The sequence below is a fragment of the Nyctereutes procyonoides genome, unplaced genomic scaffold, assembly GCF_905146905.1.
Source record: "Nyctereutes procyonoides isolate TBG_1078 unplaced genomic scaffold, NYPRO_anot_genome, whole genome shotgun sequence".
NCBI classification, from domain to species: Eukaryota; Metazoa; Chordata; class Mammalia; order Carnivora; family Canidae; genus Nyctereutes; species Nyctereutes procyonoides.
In genome coordinates this window covers 38,285,883-38,308,763 of record NW_026575024.1, presented here as the reverse complement: position 1 = coordinate 38,308,763, position 22,881 = coordinate 38,285,883, and the positions used below count along the sequence as shown (strand labels likewise).

Below are 22,881 nucleotides of genomic sequence, written 5' to 3'. Positions count from 1 at the left end.
TTGGAGAAGGGAAGAGATGAGATTTAAAATACACATTTAGATTAAAATTTTAAAATGAATAGAATCTTGGTGATTGAAAATGACTAGAAAGTCAAGGTATCTGCCCAGGAGTTACCTAAGGGACTGAACTGGGAACTCCAGCAGAGATCAAAGGAAAGCCACAGTGTGGGAAATAGAAAAACTTTTCTTGTTTTTGTCCCACTATGTTGAGACTTAATGAACTGGCCACCAATACATTACAAATAATAAAATTTTCACAAATTACCCTGTAAGTAGTCAGTAGAGCTACATAAAAGGGCATTAAAAAAAAAAGGTTCATGATGAAAAGCTACCTGCACAGTACACATTTAAAATGTTGATTTATTAATTTATTGAGAATAAATTTTACTGAGAACAGATTTCATATGGACTTTTGGCAGGTTTGATTTTTGTTTTTGTTCTTTGATCAGTTTCCTTCCTTCCTCTTTCCCATCCTCCTTCCCTTTCCCTCCCTCCCTTCTTCCTTCCCTCCTTCCTTACTCTTTCTTTTCTTTCTTTCTTTCTTTCTTTCTTTCTTTCTTTCTTTCTTTCTTTCTTCCTTCCTTCCTTCCTTCCTTCCTTCCTTCCTTTCTTTCTTTCTTTCTTTCTTTCTTTCTTTCTTTCTCTTTCTTTCTCTTCCTTCCTTCCTTCCTTCCTTCCTTCCTTCCTTCCTTCCTTCCTTCCTTTCGTTCTTATGTTCTTTCATTCTTTTGTTCTTTCTTCTTCCTCTGTTTTTTAAAATCTTGTGAAGCAGTTTCTGCCAGCTGTGTCCTCAACAGCCTTGATAATGGAGCCCATTTTGTTCAAGTCTGGGGCAGTGTCAGGCCCCAGGGAATGGGTCTAACCAATCTAAACCTACCAGATCCCCACTCCCTTTGCTGGCAAGTGTGTCAGGAACGGGCTGGCCAATGGGTTGTGTCCACATCTACTGGAAGGTGTCTGGAAGAGGTTTTTTCCCAGGCCTCACAAACATTCACAAGAAAAGCCAGCTTCTTCCGTCCCTCCTTCTCTGTTCTGTGTCAAGAAGGTGGCTCTTGGAGCTACCGCAGGCATCTCGGGCTGACGTCCCGCAGAGGGCAGGTTGCAAGTGGGAAAGCGTTTGCGTCCACGAGGGCGTGGAGCTGCAGAGCCACATGCGGAGGAGCCTTCACGCAGCTGACGGAGGCAGGTAGGCGGTGTCCTCCGTCCAGATCCAAGGCACGAGTTGTCTGTGCCTCGCGCAGGAAGCTCCAGCCGACCCACTGGGCAAGGGACCAGTCCTCCCAGCACTGGGAGGAAACCTCCTTCTGAGGCTGGATGCTGCCCTTAGCCGAGAGCCTTCCGATGTCACCAGAGCTCAGGGAGAGCAGCTGTGATTGGTTCGTGCCCAGGAGCCAAGATTACCAGCGGGCTCAGAACCAAGAAGGCCGTGGGTCTCATCCACGAAGAGCATCCCTGGCAAGCGGCCACGGTGGTTTCTGTACCTGACCTGGAGGGGCTTGAGGGCCTCAAAATTATTTCTAGTTAGAAAAAAAAGCAAGTTTATTCCGTGGGCCAGGAGATACCGGGATGACTAAGCTTGGGCTGACATCTCGTGGTTGGTTGTGAAATAGGCGCTTCGGGAAGAAATTCTGGCAGCCAGGGGGAGTGAGTGGGAAGAGAGGGGCCCCGAGAAGAACGAATAAAAAAACCCCAATTAACTAAAAAAACAAACAAAAACCCCCAAGAAAAACCAATTAACGTTTTCTAATTGTATGATGATATTCTGCAACTGCATTTTAAAATATGTATTTAAAAACATAATATTGGGCAGCCCGGTGGCCCAGCCTTCAGCCCGGAGTGTGATCCTGGAGACCAGGGATGCAGTCCCACGTCGGAGCCTGCTTCTCCCTCTGGCTCTCTCTCTCTCTCTTTCTGTCTTGGATAAATTAAATCTTTAAAAAAAAACCATAATATTAAGAATAATATATATTTGCTAATCTGAATGGCACATGTAGAAGTTATCCAAAAAAATGGTTAATTCTGCATCCAATCAATTTCTTCCCTTTACTGTTTAGTGGTCCTTAATCTGAGCAGCTTGCTGGTAGGTATTTCTGAGAACCCTGAGGAGTTTTCCACAAACCCACGTGTGCCCCTGGTCATTTCATGTTCCAGGCTCAGGTTCAGTCCTTCCATCTCCTCCTGCAGGTCTCTGACATGTTTTCCACATTGTAGTTATTCCCTCTTGTCTGTTTTGCCGAAGAATGTAGACAAAGAGGATCCCTCCAATCAAAATTAACAAAAGGGCTGTGTATTAAACAGACTTTCCTAACACTTGAGGACAACACAAGGAAACTGCAGTACATACAAGGGAAACTTAAAAATAATACTCCAGCCTTTATTTTCCTAGAAATCATCAGCTACATTTTCCTTGTGATTTCTCTACTGGCCGTAGCTCCTAGTATGATGCCATGGTACCAGGGTCTGTGCTTTGCTCCCAAAGGGGTCCAAGTTTTTAATGTCTTCCAGAGTGAGAGACCCCAGGTCTTGCCTCTGGTTCCTGTCTGAGGAAGCAAAGCATCAGTTCACATCCTATTAAGTTCTGCAGTGATGCACGCAGATCATGAAGTGCCAGATGCCCTCACTGAGGGCAGAGAAGGAGGAAAGGGGTGATTGAATCAATTACCCTATCTCCTACGTCAGGCCTGGTAACTAGGAGGTGGCATGGGGGTGGTTCAAGGGTACTGGTAATGTACTTAATCCGCGTGCTGACTCTATGTTCATATTTATCTTGTGAAAATCCATTCAGTAGTACTTAATATATTTGCACATTTCATTATACATGTTATTCTTCACCAAAAAAGTTTGTTTGAAAAATCTGAACCTCCTTGCATGCACATTCACAAGGACACACACATACAATATAGCAGGTGGCACTTGTGAGAAGCAAAAAAACAATTTTAGAGAAATCAAGATACCACCTTTCTTCATACATTTGAGCACAGTGTGATTAAATGTGCAAATCTATTTTATATGCTTTTGCTTAAGAAAATGGGTCAAAAATCTACAAACTTGGTAGACTTCCCAAATACCATGACAGTGGCACCATGAGGAAACACTCAGGCTAGTTCATGTTTAATACTCTCTTGAGTGAGAAGTTACCTAGGACCAACTCCAGGTGACAGAAATTAAAGAAGAGATTTAATCGTTGTTATAACTGCATCTTATCATTATAGCTATGTTAGTAGTATTGTTATGTTGACATATTATTGGAAATATCATATATTTTCTGATATTCTTTGTGGTCTTAAAGAACTTTAATTAAAATCTTCTCCAAATTGTCAGCAGCCTCATAATACAGCCAGGTATAGTGGAAAAGAGAAAAGAGAAAAGAGGAGACAGTGGGTCAAAGTCAATACCTTTCAGCAGGTGTAACATGTCAGAGGAACCATATAATATCTCAAGCCGCTTTCTCACCAGTGAGAAAGTCCTCACATCTGACCACCCCACAGCTTGGCAGTGAGAATAAAGGAAATGCTCCCTAAACTTCATTCACAGGATATCTCTTGATGCTTGCAGATCTGTCTGGAGAAATGTTCTGTAACTCTTATGGTAGCTTCATATTTCCAGCACTTTGATCCTTGCTAGATGGTCTCAAGGAAGCAGTGTTGGCCAAATCCAATTGCTGCACCCCCAACAACAGCATTATTTATAATAGCAAAGACATGGAAAGAACCTACATGTTCCTTGATGAAGGAATGGATAAAGAAGTTGTATAAAAATACAGTGGGATGTTACTCAGCCATAAAACACAAGGAGATCCTATCATTTGTGACGACAGAGAAAGACAAATATCGTGGAATCTAAAGAAAATCATAGAAAAAGAGATCAGATTTGTGGTTAACAGAGACAGCAGAGGATGTAGGGAGGGGAACTGGAGAAAGGTGGTCAAAAAGTATAAAGTCCAGTTATAAGATAAATAAGTATGTGACCTATATATAACCATAGCTAATACTGATGTATGATATATAGGAACTATATATAGTTAAGAAAATAAATCCTGAGAGTTTTTATCACAAGGAGAATTTTTTTTAATTTTTTTTAATTTATTCATGAGAGATACAGCGAGAGAGGCAGAGACAGAGGCAGAGGGAGAAGCAGGCTCCACGCAGGGAGCCCGATGTGGGACTCGATCCTGGGACCCCAGGATCATGCCCTGAGTCAAAGGCAGATGCTCTATTGCTAAGCCATCCAGGTGTCCCACAAGGAGAAAATCTGACTTTGCTCCCCACTTTAAAAGAAGTATAAGCTGACTCATCCAGAAACCTGTCATAGGATGAACATACTTACTCTTGGGGAACACAATACCTTGCAAGATCTTTTTTCTTTTCATTGTACCTATATGAGAGGATGGATGTTAGCTGAATTTATTGTAGTCATCATGTCACAGTAAATGTAAATCACACCATCATGTTGTATGCCTCAAACTTTTACAGTGATATATGTCAATTATTTCTCAATAAAACTGGAAAAACAAAAGAATTCAATTGGCCTTTGATTAACGGTGCTTTTTTTTAAAAAAAAGATTTTATTTATTATTTATTCATGAGAGACACACACAGAGAGAGAGAGAGGCAGAGACATAGGCGGAGGAAGAAGCGGGCTCCTTTCAGGAAGCCTGATGTGGCACTTGACCCTAGAACTCCGGGATCACGCCCTGAACCAAAGGCAGACGCTCAACCACTGAGCCACCCAGGCATCCCTTGATTAATGGTGATTAATAATCTGCCACACGAAGTGATTGATATATATAATTGATATCTATCTATCTCTATATCTATCTATGTATATATATATATATATATATATATATATAGAGAGAGAGAGAGAGAGAGAGAGAGAGAGAAACAGAGAGAGAGAGAGAGAATTATTGCTTCTTGAAGCATCACTCAATAAATATCCCAGCTCCCTCACCCTTGGGGAGAGATAAACACTGAGGTTGTATTCTACTTTGACTCCCTGAGCTCTCCAATAGAATGGAGTTCCAGTTACTTCAGGGGTGGCTGGCCTGAAGTCATACCCATTAAAGGGTGGCTTCACTTCTCTGCCTCATTTCCCCATTGTCCTATTCCTGTTTCCTTTGCCTCTCAGGTACACTAATTGCCTTAAATTCCTGTCTTTTTCTTTTTCGAAAAAAAAAATTCTTTACTATAAGGATAATACACAGTAAAACAGAGCTGGAAGGTGGTTTGATCTGGAAAAACTTCTTTGTATTACCAAATACACTGCCCAAACATGGCTTCCTGCTGTGAATGAGACTGATTTGGCCCTTATCTTTCCTCCTCTTTTGATTCAAAGAAATCTGTTCTTTGCAGGACTGGGCCCAAAGATCCCTATTTTCCAATCTATTCTCTTCCTGGGGCTTGGGAAATGTTGTATAGTTCTCAGGCTTTCAGGATACAGAAGACAGTGTGGAGAAGGAAAGGACATTACAGTCCTTTGGTCCAGTGTCATCCCCAGCTCCATCCCTCAGTATTTGTTGATGCCAAAGATATGATCCCTTTGGAATTGGGGCAACTTAGGTGGTAGTATGCTGAGCCATGAGGCTGTGTTGGTGAGGAAGTGAGCAGCATCATACTTGCTATAGAAGCTTGCCAGGAGGTAGAGGACATTTGGAGAGATGCTGAGGGATTTGTGGGAAAAGATAAATTGGAGCCCATAGTCCATCTGTTCCCAATGTGTCAGTGGTAAGCCTTTCCTCTGTCAGGAACTCAAAGTGTGTCCTTTTCACTGTGTGTAAGAAAATACATGTAGCCAAGTTATGGATGATGTTGGTCAGGGTCCAGACAACAGGAATGCTGAAGAAGGGGATGCTGAGTAGAACCACATGCAGGAGTCCTACCAAGATGGTATAGGCCAGCCAGATGCCCTGGCTATTCATCACTTGAGTGCTGGGGTTTCCTTCACTGTGTGCCACTCCCACATTCACCCTACCACAGTGGGGGATCAGGCAGGCGTCCAACTCAATTTCCTTTCAATCTCCTTCTGAGTTTGTTCCCCCCAGTTGTCTCCTAAAGAGCCAAAGTGAAAGAATGAAAGAACTTCCTCAATGTGCACAAAGAAAAAGTTGAAAACCTGGGGGAAAAAACTTAAAAGGCAAGACTGGTCCTCTCTGCTCTTAGAGACCTGAACGGTATTCTTTACTCTGGTCCCTACACTTCAACTATAAATTGAAGGAGGAAGCCTAGGCTTGGGGCAGGGGCTTCAAGCAGCAAAGGAAATAAGTATCTCACTTTATTTTCCTGAAGAAGTTAATAGGGAATCATGAAGAGGTTACATTCACCATCATTTCAGAAGAGGTTCAGGGGAAAAAATCAAGGAAACACTAAGAAGGGGTAAGAGGTAAAAGTACTTCTAATGCCCACCTTTTCCTCTGGGCTTGCCTGTCCTGTCTCTCATCATCTTGGTGTGTAAGCAGGCAGCGTCCCAGTTCCTTTTCTCAGGAGTTGGGTGTGGCCAGGTATTGGCCCGTGGCTTCTGGATCGAGCAAGGAAGAGACTTGAGCTTACCCTATCCCTAGGGGTGGCCCTGATTGTCTGACCTTAGCCCTTTAAAATTGTGCTAGCTCCTGGGTATTATGCTAAATGTTGGCAAATTGAACTCCAATTAAAAAATAAATAAAATTGTGCTAGCTCTAAGGTTAATGATGCCTAGGTGGGAAGCAGACCTTCCCTGCCCCTTTCACCTAAAATTCCCTAAACCCTGGTACTGAGCCTGCCCGTGCTCCTCCCAGCTTCTCTCTCTCATTCATCATTTGTGGGCTGTCCTCAGGCTCTCCTCAGTGCTCCTCTCTAGGTATTTAACTTCCTGGGGTGGGGGGACTCTACTTCACCCCCCTATCTTTCACCTCTTCTCATTTTTCCTCAGCACCCCTCCCCTTTCCAGTCTCTTGGCAGCCCCTGCCTGCTAGCTTCAGAAGCGGTCTCAAATCCCTGTTATCATCTGCCTCAGGCAGATCCCAAACTAAGACTATGACAACAATATTGCCTCTAATTTTTGATTCTTGAAGTTGAATTATAGTCTCATTTGTACGTTCCCACCCCCCGCCCCGCCCCTTCTGTTGTCAATGCCACAAGCCATGGATCAAAGGTTATAAGATTGAATTGGGAATGGAGTATTGGTTTGTTTTGGTGAATACATTCATGTATTCGAAAGCATATTCTCCAAAATCAATGGTTATTGTTTAGTATCAGCTAGGTTGCTCCTTATCTCCAAAATATGATTCTTTGGAGTCCCAAAGAAATAACTTCAGAATGTGTTCAAGATAACAAAATATAAGTTTCCTTAAAGAAAACAGATTTCTAAATGTGCAGATTTATCAGAGAGCCATGAACTATTTTAATAGATGAGATTTATTCTACTGTGCAATTCCTCTGTCCCTCCATTAATCACCCCCCACTTTTCCTCTTCCTTTTATCTCTCCACATTCCTTCCCTGATCTTTTGTCTTCCCAGGGACCCTAACTACCCATCTCACTTAAAAGAAGTATCAGATAGCTCCTCTAGAAACCTGTCATAGTACAAACATATCCTTGAATGGCAGCGTGCCTTGCAAGGTCTTTGTTTTGGTATTAAGTTAACTTAATAGACATTGACTTCTTTTTTTCCTAATTTTATTTAAATTCAATTAATTAACATATAATGTATTATTGGTTTCAGAGGTAGAGGTCAGTGATTCATCAGTCTTATATAATACCCAGTGCTCATTACATCACATGCCCTCCTTAATGTCCATTACCCAGTTACCCCACCCCCACCACCACCCCTCCAACTTCTGAGTATTTCTTTAGCAGAAGCCTTGCTAATTAGAATTCTCTTTAGTGGGATGGGTTTTCTGGCAATTGTATGTCATATATAGTCGAAATCTTAGATACCTTAGAACAGCTCAGGAACAGTTTTCTTAATGGAAAATAGACACACTGTGGCTAAATTAAAACACAAAGGGTAGTATTTTTTTTTTTAAAGGAATCTTTTTTTTTTTTTTTTTTTTAGTATCATACCAGACTCCATCTACCTTCAAGTAATTTCATGGAAGACTGGCTTATAATCACTAAATCATTTTGAAACCAAACCCTCATAACCAAGATTCCACCATGAAATATGTTTTCTTAGCTCCAAGCAAGAAGAAGAGAAGGAGGGGATTTGGTCGGTAATAGTGACATTAAGCCCAGGCTTCTCTTTCTAACTGGAATGCCCGGAAGAGATATTTATTTCTCTCGTGTTTTCTACTAAATAATCCAGGTTGATGTTTGAAGAACTCAGGGACCTTTCAACAGGGGTGGAACTAAGAAACAAAAGAAGGAAGCTTCTATTGTTACTCTTGATATTTTCTCTGGAACTGCAGGACCAGAAGGGGTACTTCGTGGCCTCAGAAAGCCTCTTCTGTAAAATTCAGTAGGGAATCAGAATTTTCAGAGTTCTGAAATGCTCCCTTTGAGGAGGGGGGGCTGTCATTTTGTGAAGGTGATAGTACCTCTAAATTTTTTGTAGGGAAAGGAGTTTGCCGCCAGAACATAAGCTGTGCGGCTGAAATGTAGTTTTTGCTGCTGTGAGCATATCCTAACTTCTTATGGCTTGAACTTCTATTTCTTTGGAAAACATATCTTACACTTTTACTCAGTCAAGTATGTTTGAATAACCCCCTCTCAAAAATTACTAGAGTTTCTGAAATATGCTGAATACAGAGGGGCCCTTTGATGAAGCGGGAATCAGCAACCTATGTGGTAAGAAGCCCACTTCCCACACTTGGGAAATTTTCCATTTGGTGGGATTTAAAGTCTGGGTGCGTTTCAAGTGTTAATATAAATGTGTTCATGGAAAATGGCATTTCCCACAACCTCCATGAGTCGGAAAGTTTTATTTTTATCTGTTTTGACCACAAATTTAAAGATCCTTAATCTCCTTAGGTTCATAATTTGAGTCTATCTCTCCATCAATCAAATATACATAAACATTCTTTCCTTCTTCAAGAAATATAAAAAAAATTAACCATTTCTGAGAAGTGGACATTTCTGTTTTTTTATTATTATTTTTTAAAGATTTTATTTATTTATTCATGAGAGACATAGAGAGAGAGAGAGGCAGAGACACGGGCAGAGGGAGAAGCAGGCTCCACGCAAGGAGCCTGATGTGTTACTGGTTCCCGGGACTCCAGGATCACACCCTGAGCCGAAGGCAAGCTAAACCGCTGAGCCACCCAGGGATCCTTTTTTCTGTTTTTTTTAAACAACAATACTGATTTTTTTCTATGCTATTTGAATGATTCACAACTAAGAAAGAGAATGTAGGGGTGTTCAGGATGCATAACTCACTGGCAAGTTATATATGTTCAAGCTGGGAGAGAATTACAGTTATGGAACAGACTTTCTAACTCTTGAATTTTAGTTGAGACATTTCCTTTTGTGTTCAAAAGCCCTGTGAGTGCTGGGAAAACAAAACTGTCACTAGTGTATGGCTCCACCCTTCCCACAGCTGTATGCCAGCAATCAATAATGTTTGACTCTCCGTGGGGCATTTTACATGTTTGTCAAACTCCCAGCCTCTGTGATATCTTTACTCATCCACACTCTTAAGACAAAATTTATTTTGATATCTCTCTTTATCATTTGAGTTATTGGCACAAATAAGAACACATAAATATATATTTTTATCTCCCTAATGATTTTTGAAAGTGCTGCAAGAATATAAACCAATAAAAACTTATATACTTCTCTAATGGACATGGAAATTTTTGTAGTACTTTGAAGGATAATTTCTGTATCTGGTAAAATTGAAAATGTACATATCGTATGACCCATCAACTGTCCACTTATGTTTTCTGTATGCATAAAATGAGGATAATAATGATCTATCTCATTGGGTTGAGGTGAGGATAATATGATTTAATATATCTGACATACTTAGAAGTTACATTAGTAAAAGTATGTTACAAGTTTTATTTCTAGTAGTGATAGTATCAATGTTGTCATTATTAGATATCACCCTAAAGAAATTCTTGCTCATGTCCATAAGGAAACACATATATGAGTGTTCACAAAATATTGTTTGTAATAGCAAAAAAAAAAAAAAAGCTGGAAAGAAGCTAAATAATAAAAAATGAAATTGACAAAAAATTGCTGTATTCATGCAATGGAATATTATATGGCATATACCTGTATCACTATGGATGAAACTCAAAGATATAATACAGATTGAAGTAAAATGATTTGAAAAAAAACTAAATTATGGTACCAGTTACATGTAGCATATAGACAATATTGGATATTTTTAGGGATGAATGTATATATAGAAAAATATAAAGAAACACATGAAAATAATAATACCCAAAGTCTAGAGGGTTGTTACATCTAATAGGGAGAAAGAGTTCTGTGATCAGGGATCAGGGATGAGACCACTAGGAACTTAATTGGATTGAAAGGCTTTATTTGTCAATTTGGATAGTGTGTAAATGCATGCTTGCAATATTATTCTTTACATCTCTCAGCAAATATCAAATATTGCACAACCAAATGCAAAAGCCCCAAATAGAAAAAATAAAGGATAAATTGCATATTAATGAATCAGGTATTTATATATTTATGAGAAAAAAATGGTTGTTTGTTCACTTGGTAAGGTGGCCCTGTGACTTGAATATATAAGTTTTATAAAATGAGGTCTTGATTCAGTTTGAACCCTTGCCCAGGTCCTGGAGACAAGTGAAATTCAAATGCACTGAGAATTCATGTAACAAGTATTATTAATAGACACTCTTGGGTTGATAATGGCAAGACAGTTTACCTGATGCTAATTACATCACCTAAGTGCAAATAAAACTTCAGTGAAGCTAATTGTTTGGATTTTTTTATGTGTTGCCCCTTCACTCCCCCCCCCCAACCTATGGCCATTGTGTAGCATATTTCATTAGCATAATTCATTGTCCAGAGGTGTCTGGGTGGCTCAGTGGTTGAGCATCTTCCTTTGGCTTAGGTCATGATCCTGGGGTCCTGGCATAGAATTCTGCAGGGAGCCTGCTTCTCCCTCTGTCTATGTCTCTGCCTCTGTGTGTCTCTCATGAATAAATTTTAAAAAAATTCATTGTCCATTTGTGTCTGGAATCTTATGTTATGGTTGCCTGTTTGGATACCCATCACCGAATGCTTGTGGTAGTATTGTCTTTAACGTTTAAAATTTCTAGAGGGCTGGGATTACACTGAAAGCACCCATCATGGCCACCCATTCATCTAATAGACATTTAATGAGTGTCTACTATCTGCCTAGAACTGTATGTACTGCACAATGACTTAACCCCTGTCAATTGAGTCTTTGCTAAACTACACCAGTAAGAGATGATGTCTAGACCAGGATAGAAAGACAAAAAAGTAATAGTGAACAGAGAAAAGTAATAATGCTCTGAAAGACCTTTGATGCTAAGAGTTTTGGGGCCTCTGTCCACCTGCCTTACTTTAATCTCCAAGAGTTTGTGCCTTCTGTGTTTTTAAATGTTTTTTTCCCAAAGCCTGGAGCCTTTTACAATAACTGATAGTATGGATAACAGTATTAAAAAATATAAGGGCATACTGTGAATATAGAAGAGTAAGAAACAGTTCTCACTGAAATCAGCTTCTTTTTTCACTCAACATTAAAGGACAGATTTAAAAAGCAGTCTTAAACACCAAGACTTAATTGTTCAAGTCTGTAATACCCAGAGGAGTTAACGTGGGGCTTGTAGAAGCAGCATTTCCAATGTGTGACAGGCTCTGCCAGCGCTGAGGCCTAGTCATGTAACCACAAGTGAGATTTCTGAATTGATTTTGCCTTCGGAAAATCTCTGCCGTCATGGTAAATGTTTGCTTGTTTGCCTTCCTCCATTAGCTCAAATCGCCCCTCAGTAAGAATGGCAGGAGAAAGGAACGTTTTGGCGGATGAGAATACACAGATTGTAATGGATCATCCAGTTCAGGGGTTTGTGAACTTTCTGTATAGGCACAGATAGCAATATCATTCGTTTTTGTAGGTCATATGGTTTCTATGGCAACTACTAGACTTGACCCTTGTAGCATGAAAACATTCATAAATGGTACACACCCGAATGGGCATGGCTGCGTTCCAATAAAATTTTATTTTCATAAAAAAGCACAGGGTCAGGGGATCCCTGGGTGGCGCAGTGGTTTGGCGCCTGCCTTTGGCCCAGGGCGCGATCCTGGAGACCCGGGATCGAATCTCACATCGGGCTCCCGGTGCACGAAGCCTGCTTCTCCCTCTGCCTGTTTCTCTGCCTCTCTCTCTCTCAGTGTGTGACTATCATAAAAAAAAAAAAAAAAAAAAAAAAAAAAAGCACAGGGCTAGATTCCGGCCTGCCAGAAGTGGTTGCTGACTGCTAATCTAGTTGGATCCTTTTTTCTCGTTTTTCTTTTTTTTTAAATAAGAAAGACCACTAATGTGCCAGTAAGGCCCATGTTCTTGGCGTGGTCTAGAGGAAGTTCAGACTAAAAGAGCAAGAAACAAAATGAGGGAGAACACAGTAGCATTTACTAAAGTTAAAACATGTACACATTATAAAACTATACATTTTATATAAACTCGCAAAATAAAAGATACAATAAACATATAATGATTTTCTTTGGGGAGGCTTAGGTAAAAAGGGAGTGGGGAATTGGAATAAATAAATAAGGTAAGAAAATAGACTTTGAGGAACAAATGAGGATACTGTGCTTTAAACGGAGTTTCTGAATGACCCAACCCCTGATGCCAACACACCTTAAATTTAGGCTCAAAGAGATTGAAAATGAAAGTAAGAAAGATGTATAAAAAGTAACCATAAGAGAGGTGGAATGACTCTATCAATAACAGATCTTAAGGGGCACCTGGGTGGCTCAGTCAGTTAAGGGTCTTCCTTTGGTTCAGGTCATGATCCCAAGATCCTAGGATCTGGCCCACATCCTGGCTCCCAGCTCAGTGGGAAGTCTGCTTTTCCCTCTACCCCTCCCACTCACTCATGCTCAATCTCTCTCTCTCTCTTTTTCAAGTAAATAAATAAAATCTTAAATAAAAATAAAATAAAATAGATCTTAAGATAAGAAATATTATTGGAGAGATAAACATCTCAAAAATAAAAGTTTAACACATCAGGAATATATATTATAAGTGTATACATACCTGATAAAAAAGTTCATAATACATGAAGCAAACACTGCTAGAATTGAAAAGAGCAATAGAAAGTTGACTGGCTATAGCTGGAAAATTCAATACCCCATTCTGAATAACTGCTAGAACAACTGGACAGAAAATTAACAAAGATACAGAAAACTTGAATAACACAATCAACTAACTTGAGATAGGTGGAACACTTCATTCAGTGATTACAAGGCAAATGTAACATCTTTGGGATATACCATATGTCACACCAAAAAGAAATACTGAATTTAGATGATCTAAATCAAAGTATATTCTCCAAATAAACTGGATTTGGTACACTTAGAAATGTGGTAAAATTACCATAAAAATATAACGTCCTAACAGTATTTTTTTTTTTTGCTCAAAACCCCAAGGTGAACTGTCCCATGATTTAAATTTTATAAATTTCCTATATTACATTTATGAGTTAGGTAAGTTGCCACTGTTTATATATTTATATAACCAGTTTAAGATAAAAAAATATGTGTATAAATTTGTGTATATACATAGTGAAATGAAATGATAATAATGGATGTCTTTTTAAAGTCTTAAACTTTATTAAATTTGTATAAAGCTACAGATTTAACTAAATTGGAATTCCCCAATCCTTATCTAATTTTAAGATCTTAGACAAATGAGTTGTTAATTAAGTTTTGAAAGCCAGGTAAGTTTCTAAAAGCAGACACAAACCACTTACTAACATACATAATTTCTACTCTTACTGTTTTAAATTGCAATAGATTAACAACAAAATATACAATTGTCTTTGAATGACAACTTTCTTATTCAAATTATATAGACAGAAGTAAATATATATGTTTCTATATGTGTGAGAATTCATCCACTTCAATTGTTAAAATGATATGTTTATAAAGAAAAAATAGTGAAACAATTCTTGTTTTTTGTCCTGTAGTTCTTTTTCATGCTGATTATTTTGATTAAAGATGTTTTAATATAGGAATGCCTGGGTGGCCTCAATCAGTTAAGCATCTGACTCTTGGTCTCAGCTCAAGTTTTGCTCTCAGTGTTGTGAGTTCAAGCTCCATGTTGGTCTTCACGCTATATAGAGACTACTTAAAAAAATGGTCTTAATATAAATGGTTAACTATATAAGATACAATAAATAATATATAATATATAATATATATGAATTTCTGCTTGAGAAATGTATTACAGCTTATTCATTGGACAAATATAATATGATATCCACATTGTTTACTATACTGATAAATTAATTTTATTTTAAAGACCCAGGTAAAAACTTAAATAATTCCCTCTTTATATATCTGTATATGCCTCAGTATATACACATAAAAGTACAATAATAGATTTTTTGCTCCAAATTATTACATAAGTAGTATAAAACAGGAATAAAATTGTATGCTTAGATTGAGCAGTTTCCTTTTGTAATTTAATTATTCTGTTAAATATCAGTGCTTTCTTTACACTTTAATGAGTTTTTAAAAATTCCTTGTGTTTTTTTCTTAATTTTATTCTTGTGTGTTTTTGCAATGTTCTAAAATTACTTCTGATTTTAGATGGTTATGATTTATATTGTCTTCTGTGCTATGAGTCTTTATTTTGACTTTTTACAACTCAGAATAATAATAAAAAGAAATGGGAATAATTAGAATAATCCAGTTTGTTAAAATTCTTCAGGTTTTAACTAATTCAAAAGTACAATGATAGACTTTGTCCTATAACCTCGGTATTTAGAACAACCAAAAAAAAAAAAAAAAAACCACCATAAAACCAGGCAAATCCAAAAGAGAGTTGATCTTCCTAGGTGAATTGTATATAAGTAGAATGTACTAATAGAACTATCTTTGGGGTGCTTGAGTGGCTCAGTTGTTAAGTGTCTGTCTTCCTCTCAGTTCATGATCCTGGAGTCCTGGGATAGGGTCCCACATTGGGCTCTCTGTTCTGCATGGACTCTGCTTGTCCTTCTCCCTTTTTTCTGCTTCTCCCTCGGACATGCTTCCGCTATCAAATGGATAAATAAAGTATTTAAAATTTTTTCTCCAAGATTCTAGATTCACAAATTCCTTTTGCTTTTTGTTCATGAAAGTTCTGAACAAGTGGTAGTATTGACTCAGTTATGTGAATCATTAGAGACTTCCTGATTATTTCAGTGTTTTGTTAGATCCAGTAGTCAAGCCATATCAAACTTGCTTACTATATACAATAGCAAAATGCATGGAAATTTCCACTGATTTATGAAAAAAAAAAAAAGAAAGAAAGAAAACTTCTGTTGATTTAGTTCTAGGGTCCCTAATACATTTAATGAGTTATTATCCTACACGGACTTTCTCTCTCTCTCTCTCACTCTCTCTCTCTCTCTCTTTTTTTTTTTTACATTTTAAAAACTTTATCATGCTTTACAAGACATAAAAATACACAGTATTTGCACCGAAAAAAGTTAAAAGGTTTTCAAACTGGCTACATTTTCAACATTTTCCTTCAGATATATTTTTCTAATATTTAATAAGCTAACCTCAGACTTCATACTAGCTTCATCAACCTATCAAAAACGAAGAATTAATTCCATGAGAGAACAGTTAAGTAGGTTATGTATTTACTGCTCCCAACACATTCAATTATGGCAAACCCTGGAGTCAAGCATTCATGGGCAAGGCAAGTCATGCTGTGATTTGACTGCCATATCACCGACCCCTCTTTTGCACTAAACTCTGGAGAAGGCAATTTATAAGACCCTTCAGAGATTTCTCAATGATAAATTCTACAGATGCATACTAGTAGCATGTGCTTCAGGCATCAAGAGCTAATGAAGCAAAAGCCTATGTGGTAGGTCACTTGGCCTTGGGGAAGTTGCAAGTGAACAGTTCACGTAATCATCCATCCACCAAAATTGTTTTGGTTCTAAAAAATTTTTCAGTACTCAAATAGTGATAGTAATATTAATCCATTGACTTTTAAGTCCCCAAAACAAAACAAATGAAGTATTCAAAACACTTTCAAAATTACTGTTGTATTTAAGTTACAATCTAAAAGAAGTGTCCATAGAATAACTTGAAGACCTACACTTTTTATTAAAAAGTCCCAATACTTAGCTGATGAAAAGAGAAACTTTAGAATTTCCAAAAATAATATAATCCCATGGCAGTCTGAATTCCCATCAGTCAATTCTTAGAGCTTTTCATAGAAGCTTTTTCAAAGAGAAAAACATTGCATATTTATTGCATAGGTACAAAGATTTTGAAAGAACAACATTTGAGCTAACATGGTTATGAATTCTAATCAATGCACTTACTAAAGTGTGGCAGAGGATTAACAAAAAGCACAATCCTCAGAGAACCACAAGTAGCAGTTGGCTATTACTCTATTGTTGTGGGCATACCACCAGCCTGGAGCAGCCTTTGGTGGAGAGCCTATGTTGGCCTGGCTCAAAATACTTCTGTCCCTTCACCAAAGCACTTGGACAGCAGAGAGGTCTTAGTCACTCACTTATGCTCAGAGGCTACCCACGAGGTCTGGACCCAGTGTTGGTTACTCCTCACGGTCTAATACCTGAAGGCATGTAATTATTATCTTATGAGAGTACTTCACATGGACACAGAAACCCAACTCTTTGGCAGTGACTCTCTTTGAATTCATAATTTCGTTCTTTAAGCTAACATAATCTTGATCTAATGGTAGAGGCACAAATTTCCTTTTCTTTCTCTGATTACCAAGGCAATGTAACATACTGATAACATCATATATATATATATATATATATATATATATATATAATATAGAGAGAGAGAGAGAGAGAGAGAGAGAGGGAGGGAGAGCCTCTTCTATTTTGGAGGCTGGTAACATGCCCCATGGAATGCTTCACAAAGGACTTGGTATAAAAGAACCCCTGTATCCTCACCTGTCTGGTAGTCATGATCACCTACTTTGCCCTTCAAAGGTCTCTATCCACTGCTGCATCATTTTAAAATCTAACCACCCTCCTTTCTTTACCTGAAGAAAGAGAACCCAACAACTATGTAACATCATTTTAGGAAAAATCTACCATCAGTATGAATCTTGTAGATGAGATAACTGATTTTATTATGGTTTTATATGGTTTAAATTTAAAAAAAACCCTAAAAATCACAAAGTTGGGTATGCCATCAAAAGCTTGAATTTGCCCTTGACATATAAGCTTCACCCAGAAATTAAATATTCCAGATGGCTAAATTAATTGCCCTTACCCAGACTTGTTGGCTGATAGAACATAAAAAGGCAAATTTTTTACTGTTAGTAGGTGTGAATTTAGGTTAGTCCATAATTTCAAAATGTTCTAGGAACAAAGAGATGCCCTGGCCACTACAGAGCATGTACGTTGGAGACATTGAGATGCTTTGATCTTACCTAAAGTTATAATAAGCCATAACGGAAATAGAGTTTTTAAAAAATGCTTTATGGCTTTATGATATTATCCACAAGAGCATAAAGTATTACTGAGGATGTTTCTGATATTGTCCCACCTGTTGGTGACACAACCTCAGAAAGACCACAAAGGTGGGGCATGAGCATGGCTGAGGTTTTTCCTTCTGGAAAGCTACAGCAATAATGACAAAGGGAAAGCTATTGCTTGATTTTGTATTTTGGGCTTGGAAAATCCTATTTATCTTTGCAGTAATGGAGACACATGTTTCACAGGTATTACTGTTAAGAACGCTGTATGCTTTACCTTTTATTCAAAAACCCCATTTTTTCATTCATAAACTTTAGGGAAAATAAAAAGAACTAACAGAATTCTAAACCATGACGATCAAAGATCTCAAAACCCCTCAAACTTCTAAGGCCTTATTCCCATTAGCCTTGATGGCAATAAGATCAATTTCTTATAGGGCTCAGAAGTTATCTCCTTCTGCATTAATAACAGGCTGCCTTATGAGTTTGAGAATTACTTCCAATTCTAGATTCAACTGTCTTATATGCTGATATGAGTAATTACTCTAGGGAACTCATACAATACCTCTGACTCTATCACCAATAGGTACAAACAATTTCTGTAACAACCTCTGAAGCAACTGCTGCATGATCTGAGACCTGGAGGTTTGGTCCTCTGAAAAAGGCATCAGAGAAAAACTTGTTTTTGACCCTGAATGGGAAAAGGCTTTATCAAGTACTGTTAGTGATTGTCACAATGAAACTCCAAGATGTTGGTCTCCAGGCTGTATCTCTCAACTTAAAAGACTCCTGTCTACTGTATGTCTATTCCATCAGGAGGCTTGAAACTGAAGGAGTTCTTAGGAATTTTCTGGATGATGTTGAGTGCTGATGATGTAGAGTGCAGAAACAGATGGCTTTCACCTACGACCCAAGATGTCAGAATCAGATTAATTTTCTACTTTTCATTACCCCTTTTCTTTCCTCTCTCTACACTAATCAAATCACATCTGGTGTTGTCCTCTATCATTCTCTTAATATGATTTCCCCCATTTTCATCCTATTACATTTGACTGTCTCTCCCACATGCCATAATCTTTTACCATTTAAGAAAAAACCAAAATACTTCAGTATATTTTTCTCAGACCATAGCTTCTGGACAACTGTTCCTTTAAACATTCAAGGTTAATTTCCTTATACTGATCTTTCTGAGACATAAGCTTCTCTCACATAACTGATCCCAAATTTAGTCTTCTAAAATCTGGACCTTGACCCATGTCAACAAAATGTTTCTGTGAAAGCCATTACAACCCTCTCAGAAAAGCCTAGTCCACTGGGGACTAATGTTGGACTGTGTTTGGTCCAATAGTCAGATACACTCTTGGCTGCTTTGTAGGAACTGATGACTCTCTTGGGGAATAGAGTTTTTGGTCAATAGCATTGCAAAATAATACTTAAAATCCCAATACAATTCATGCCCCATTAGGATCTGTTGCTTATGTGGCCATCAGGCTTATCCTGAATACAAAGATAACTTAGTGTGTATTGACCACCACGTAATAATTCTGCATATACAGGATAAGTGTTATAGACTTTAAAGTATTTAAAACTACTACTGCTCCAGGGGATCATGTTTCTCTGAACAAAAAATATCCAGAAACATCCAAAGAGGCAAACAGAATCTACTTGGGAGAACTCCAAGAGGCATAAGTGACTTTTTCCATGCATAGTCTTTGAATGGCAACCCCCATGATAGGGATAATGCAACTGGAAAAGTTGCATTAAGTCCAAAATTTACTTTTGACACTAGCAGATGTCATGAGTTACACAATTTGTTCTCTGGACACCCAACAAATCCGTTTAAATTTATTAGTCAGAATCATGGATAATCACAAAGACATTAATTTCTCTTAACTAGCTGCTAGAGAGTTTATACTATAGCAAACACTTCTTGCTGCACCTGCATACTCCAGGCAATAACATAGCCTATGATTAGGCTAAAGGAATAGATACCCAGCTCTCCACCAGTGACCTTCCAAGATGTGTTTTCTTGCCTCAGTTTAATGATTAGGCTCCTGTATACAGGCTCATTGAAAGGACTCATACTCATTTCTGTTTCTGGTAACTGCTGGTGATGCAGCCAACTGATCCATCCCATCCAGAGTCTTAAATGCTCCTGGGCAGTGATTGCCATATTAGATGATACAACAACTCATCCTGCAACAAACAGCAGGAGAGATTAACTCTAAGCAGCACAATCTGGACAAACACCTGATTAGCAACGTCTCAGCAGCGGTGAAGATCATCGATTTATGTCTTGAGACCTGGCAGTCTGGCCTTGGCTGAAAGAGGTACTGAGAAAGAGAGAAGCAGCCCCTGACATTTGGGAACTGGCCTGGCACCATCTGTTAAGCTCAGTGCTGCCAGGAACAGGCCTGGCCCTCACAGCTAGAACATATAACACTTTCCTGCTTAGTAGAAACAATTTCACAGAACATCAACATTAGAGAAGGCCACGTTGCAACTCTGATGGGTCAAGGCATTCTGTGGTCCTGTCTGAATATAGTCAGAAACATAAACATAGTTCAAACCACAAAACTGAGCAAACACCCCTCCTGGGTAATTCGTTTAACAGTTACTTTACCAGTCATAGTTTTAGCCTCACATCCTCCCAAATTGTACATTTTCAAGCTACTCTTTAATAGAATCGACTCACTCCTTGACAGCATCTGTTGCCATGCAAAGATCTGATTCTTCAAGGATGCCCCTAAAGCACCCAGTTCAAGCCCCAAACCCTTTCATGTCACCTCTACCATGCTCTTACTGAGAGACTCCACATTTCCCCATGGTATTGTCCCTTATTTAAATGAGAAATAAATTCAACTTGTTTAATCACAAATCTGTTCCTGATGGTCTTTGGCTGGAGGACATTGACAGTGGAGCATAAATAACTCTTCTGAGGGTACATCTTTGGATACCTGGTTAGACACACTTCCAAGGACTGGTTTCAAAAAAAAAAAAAAATGAAATTTTCACCAAAGAGGATGACTCTAAGTCACAAAGTCAAGTTGTAACATCCCACTGATTGAACTACTCATTTCATTTCCCGTTTTTGTGTAAATAGATAACACAAACTATTTAGAATATTATGGTGGTGACATTTAAAAAATATTTTTATTTATAAAATTCTCATGTGATTCTGATGCAGAGATCAGGTTGGGAATCCTTTTTCTGTGCCAATGGGACTCAGGTGAAGGTCTGGATTTCATTACAACTTTTTTTAAAGATTTTATTTGTTCATGAGAGAGGCAGAGACATAGGCAAAGGGAGATGCAGGCTCCCTGTGGAACTCAATGCGGGACTCAATCCCAGGACCCTGGGATCAAGATCTGAGCCAAAGGCAGATGCTCAACCACTGAGCCACCCAGATGCCCCTCATACAACTTTGTTGTAAGTAGTCCTTGTAAAATCTTTACCCACTGTCTCCTTGGGCCCTAGGATAGTGCTTTGAGGTTAAATGGTACCTTCAAGGCTTAGATAAATCATTTGTTCACAATCAGAGTAGTTGGTAAATCATAGTAAAAATTATCTGAATCCTTTGTGATTTTAACCTTACAACCCAGAGGCAGGTACTATTATTACTATCAGCATTGCTGGCCAGGAGGGAGACTGAGCTACACAGATTCAGGAAACCTGTCCCAGGACTCTGAGATAGAAGGGGAGTCCGGAGCAGGGGAGTGGGGTATTTGGGTCCAGGGTTCTTGATGATCTGGGTCTCAGCACCAACTTGGCCCAATACTTGTCCTTCCATGTACAGAGCTTCCAGTCGACTCCTCTTCTAGAATTTCCTTCTTGGCAAGAGGCAGAACAAGGTGAAACCAGTGAATAGCAGAGAAAACTGTACCGTTCAACCCTGTCAGAGGCTCCTTCAAAATGTGACATTTCTCCACAATGCCAAGTTCTCTTTTGCTCAAAGTTATGGGACAAGAGCAAGGCTGAAGCCAAGGGTGGTTCACATGCCTAACTTGCTCCTGGTGAAGTCTGAAGTTCCTCTGAATATAACGGTGTTTCTCACTGACTTGTCTCCCTGGCCCCAAGGGAAGCTGGATGGCTCTTGGTCAAGCCTTATGCAGTTAACAACCTTCTCCATCCATGGGAGTTGCAATGAGGCTGATTCCTAGAATTCAACCAGAATTAAAATTCTGCAGGAAGCCTGATTCTCTGTGGCTTTTAGCATCTCCAGGACTCTGAGCCCCAAGAAGGGGCTGTACCCACATGCCATATGCATCCAGACAGACAACCTGTTTCTTGGCAGAAAAAAAATGCTTTTTAGGAGAAAAATCATAACACGTATAACCAAAAATTCAATCTCCATTCTTACGTTCTCCTCTCCCCAGAGTTGACCTTGATCTTGAAGGTGATGCACGCCATGACTTGGTATTTGAATACTCTTATCATGCAGCCCTGTTCAGTGAACAATATGGCCCCTTGTCTCCCATGTTATAGGACTACACATCAATGGCCTCACAGTTCTTGTCCCTTTCAGGTCCACTTCCTCAGGACATCCTACTTTTGTGTCCGGGTATTTTCTCCTGGACAGGTCAGCCATAGGAAAGGGAACAGAAAGATGCCTGCTGATAGTGGTGCCCAGTGTTCACACAAGCATAGAGGATCATTTGTTTGGAAATTACAGGTTACTGTGACTCCATGGCTTAAGAGCACAGAGAGAGACAAACAAGCAGGGGCCTGAGCCTGCCTGTTCCAAAGAGGGCCAGTAGCCCAGGCTGATTTTGTGCAATGTTATGCATCCTGGAGCATGCTGTGTTTCTCTGAAGGAAACAGGCCCAGAGAACAGAGGCATTTTCTCAAGCTCTCAGACTGTCCGAGGAGAGTAAGTCTCAGATCCCAGGCTCCTGACACCTGGCCCGGTGCTCCCTGCATGGGCCCTGGGGCCTTTGATGTCAGAGTCCTGGCAGGTCATGGCAACATGTTACTTTTCCCCCTTCCTCTAGCAAAGGGCAGCAGTTTATATAAACTGTTGGAACTGGTGATTTCCTTGCTCTGTTTCAGGGAAGCTCTAGCATACTACAGACCTCCCTGGGCAACCACAGCTGAACTGGTAAGAGTAATGTGCTAAAGGAAGATAAACCCTCCTCAGACCTAGGGAATGAGCCTAACCAATCTAAACTGATCATGGGGTTCCCAGTCTTCTTGCTGGTGATGGTCTCTGGGACAAGCTGGCCAGTGAGCTGTACACCTACATCTGCTAGAAAGCATCTGGAAGAGGTTTTGGTGGGGGTCTCACAGA

At 39.1% G+C, this 22,881-nt stretch overlaps 1 protein-coding gene across 1 annotated transcript; it reads right to left on the bottom strand.

Annotated features, from left to right (window-relative positions):
• Positions 1 to 5,505: 5,505 nt before the first annotated feature.
• Positions 5,506 to 22,004, bottom strand: LOC129522500 (ORM1-like protein 2). Its single transcript, XM_055344818.1, is given in 3 exon segments — positions 5,506 to 5,746; positions 5,748 to 5,966; positions 21,955 to 22,004. Coding segments are annotated over 3 exon segments (510 nt in total).
• Positions 22,005 to 22,881: the final 877 nt, after the last annotated feature.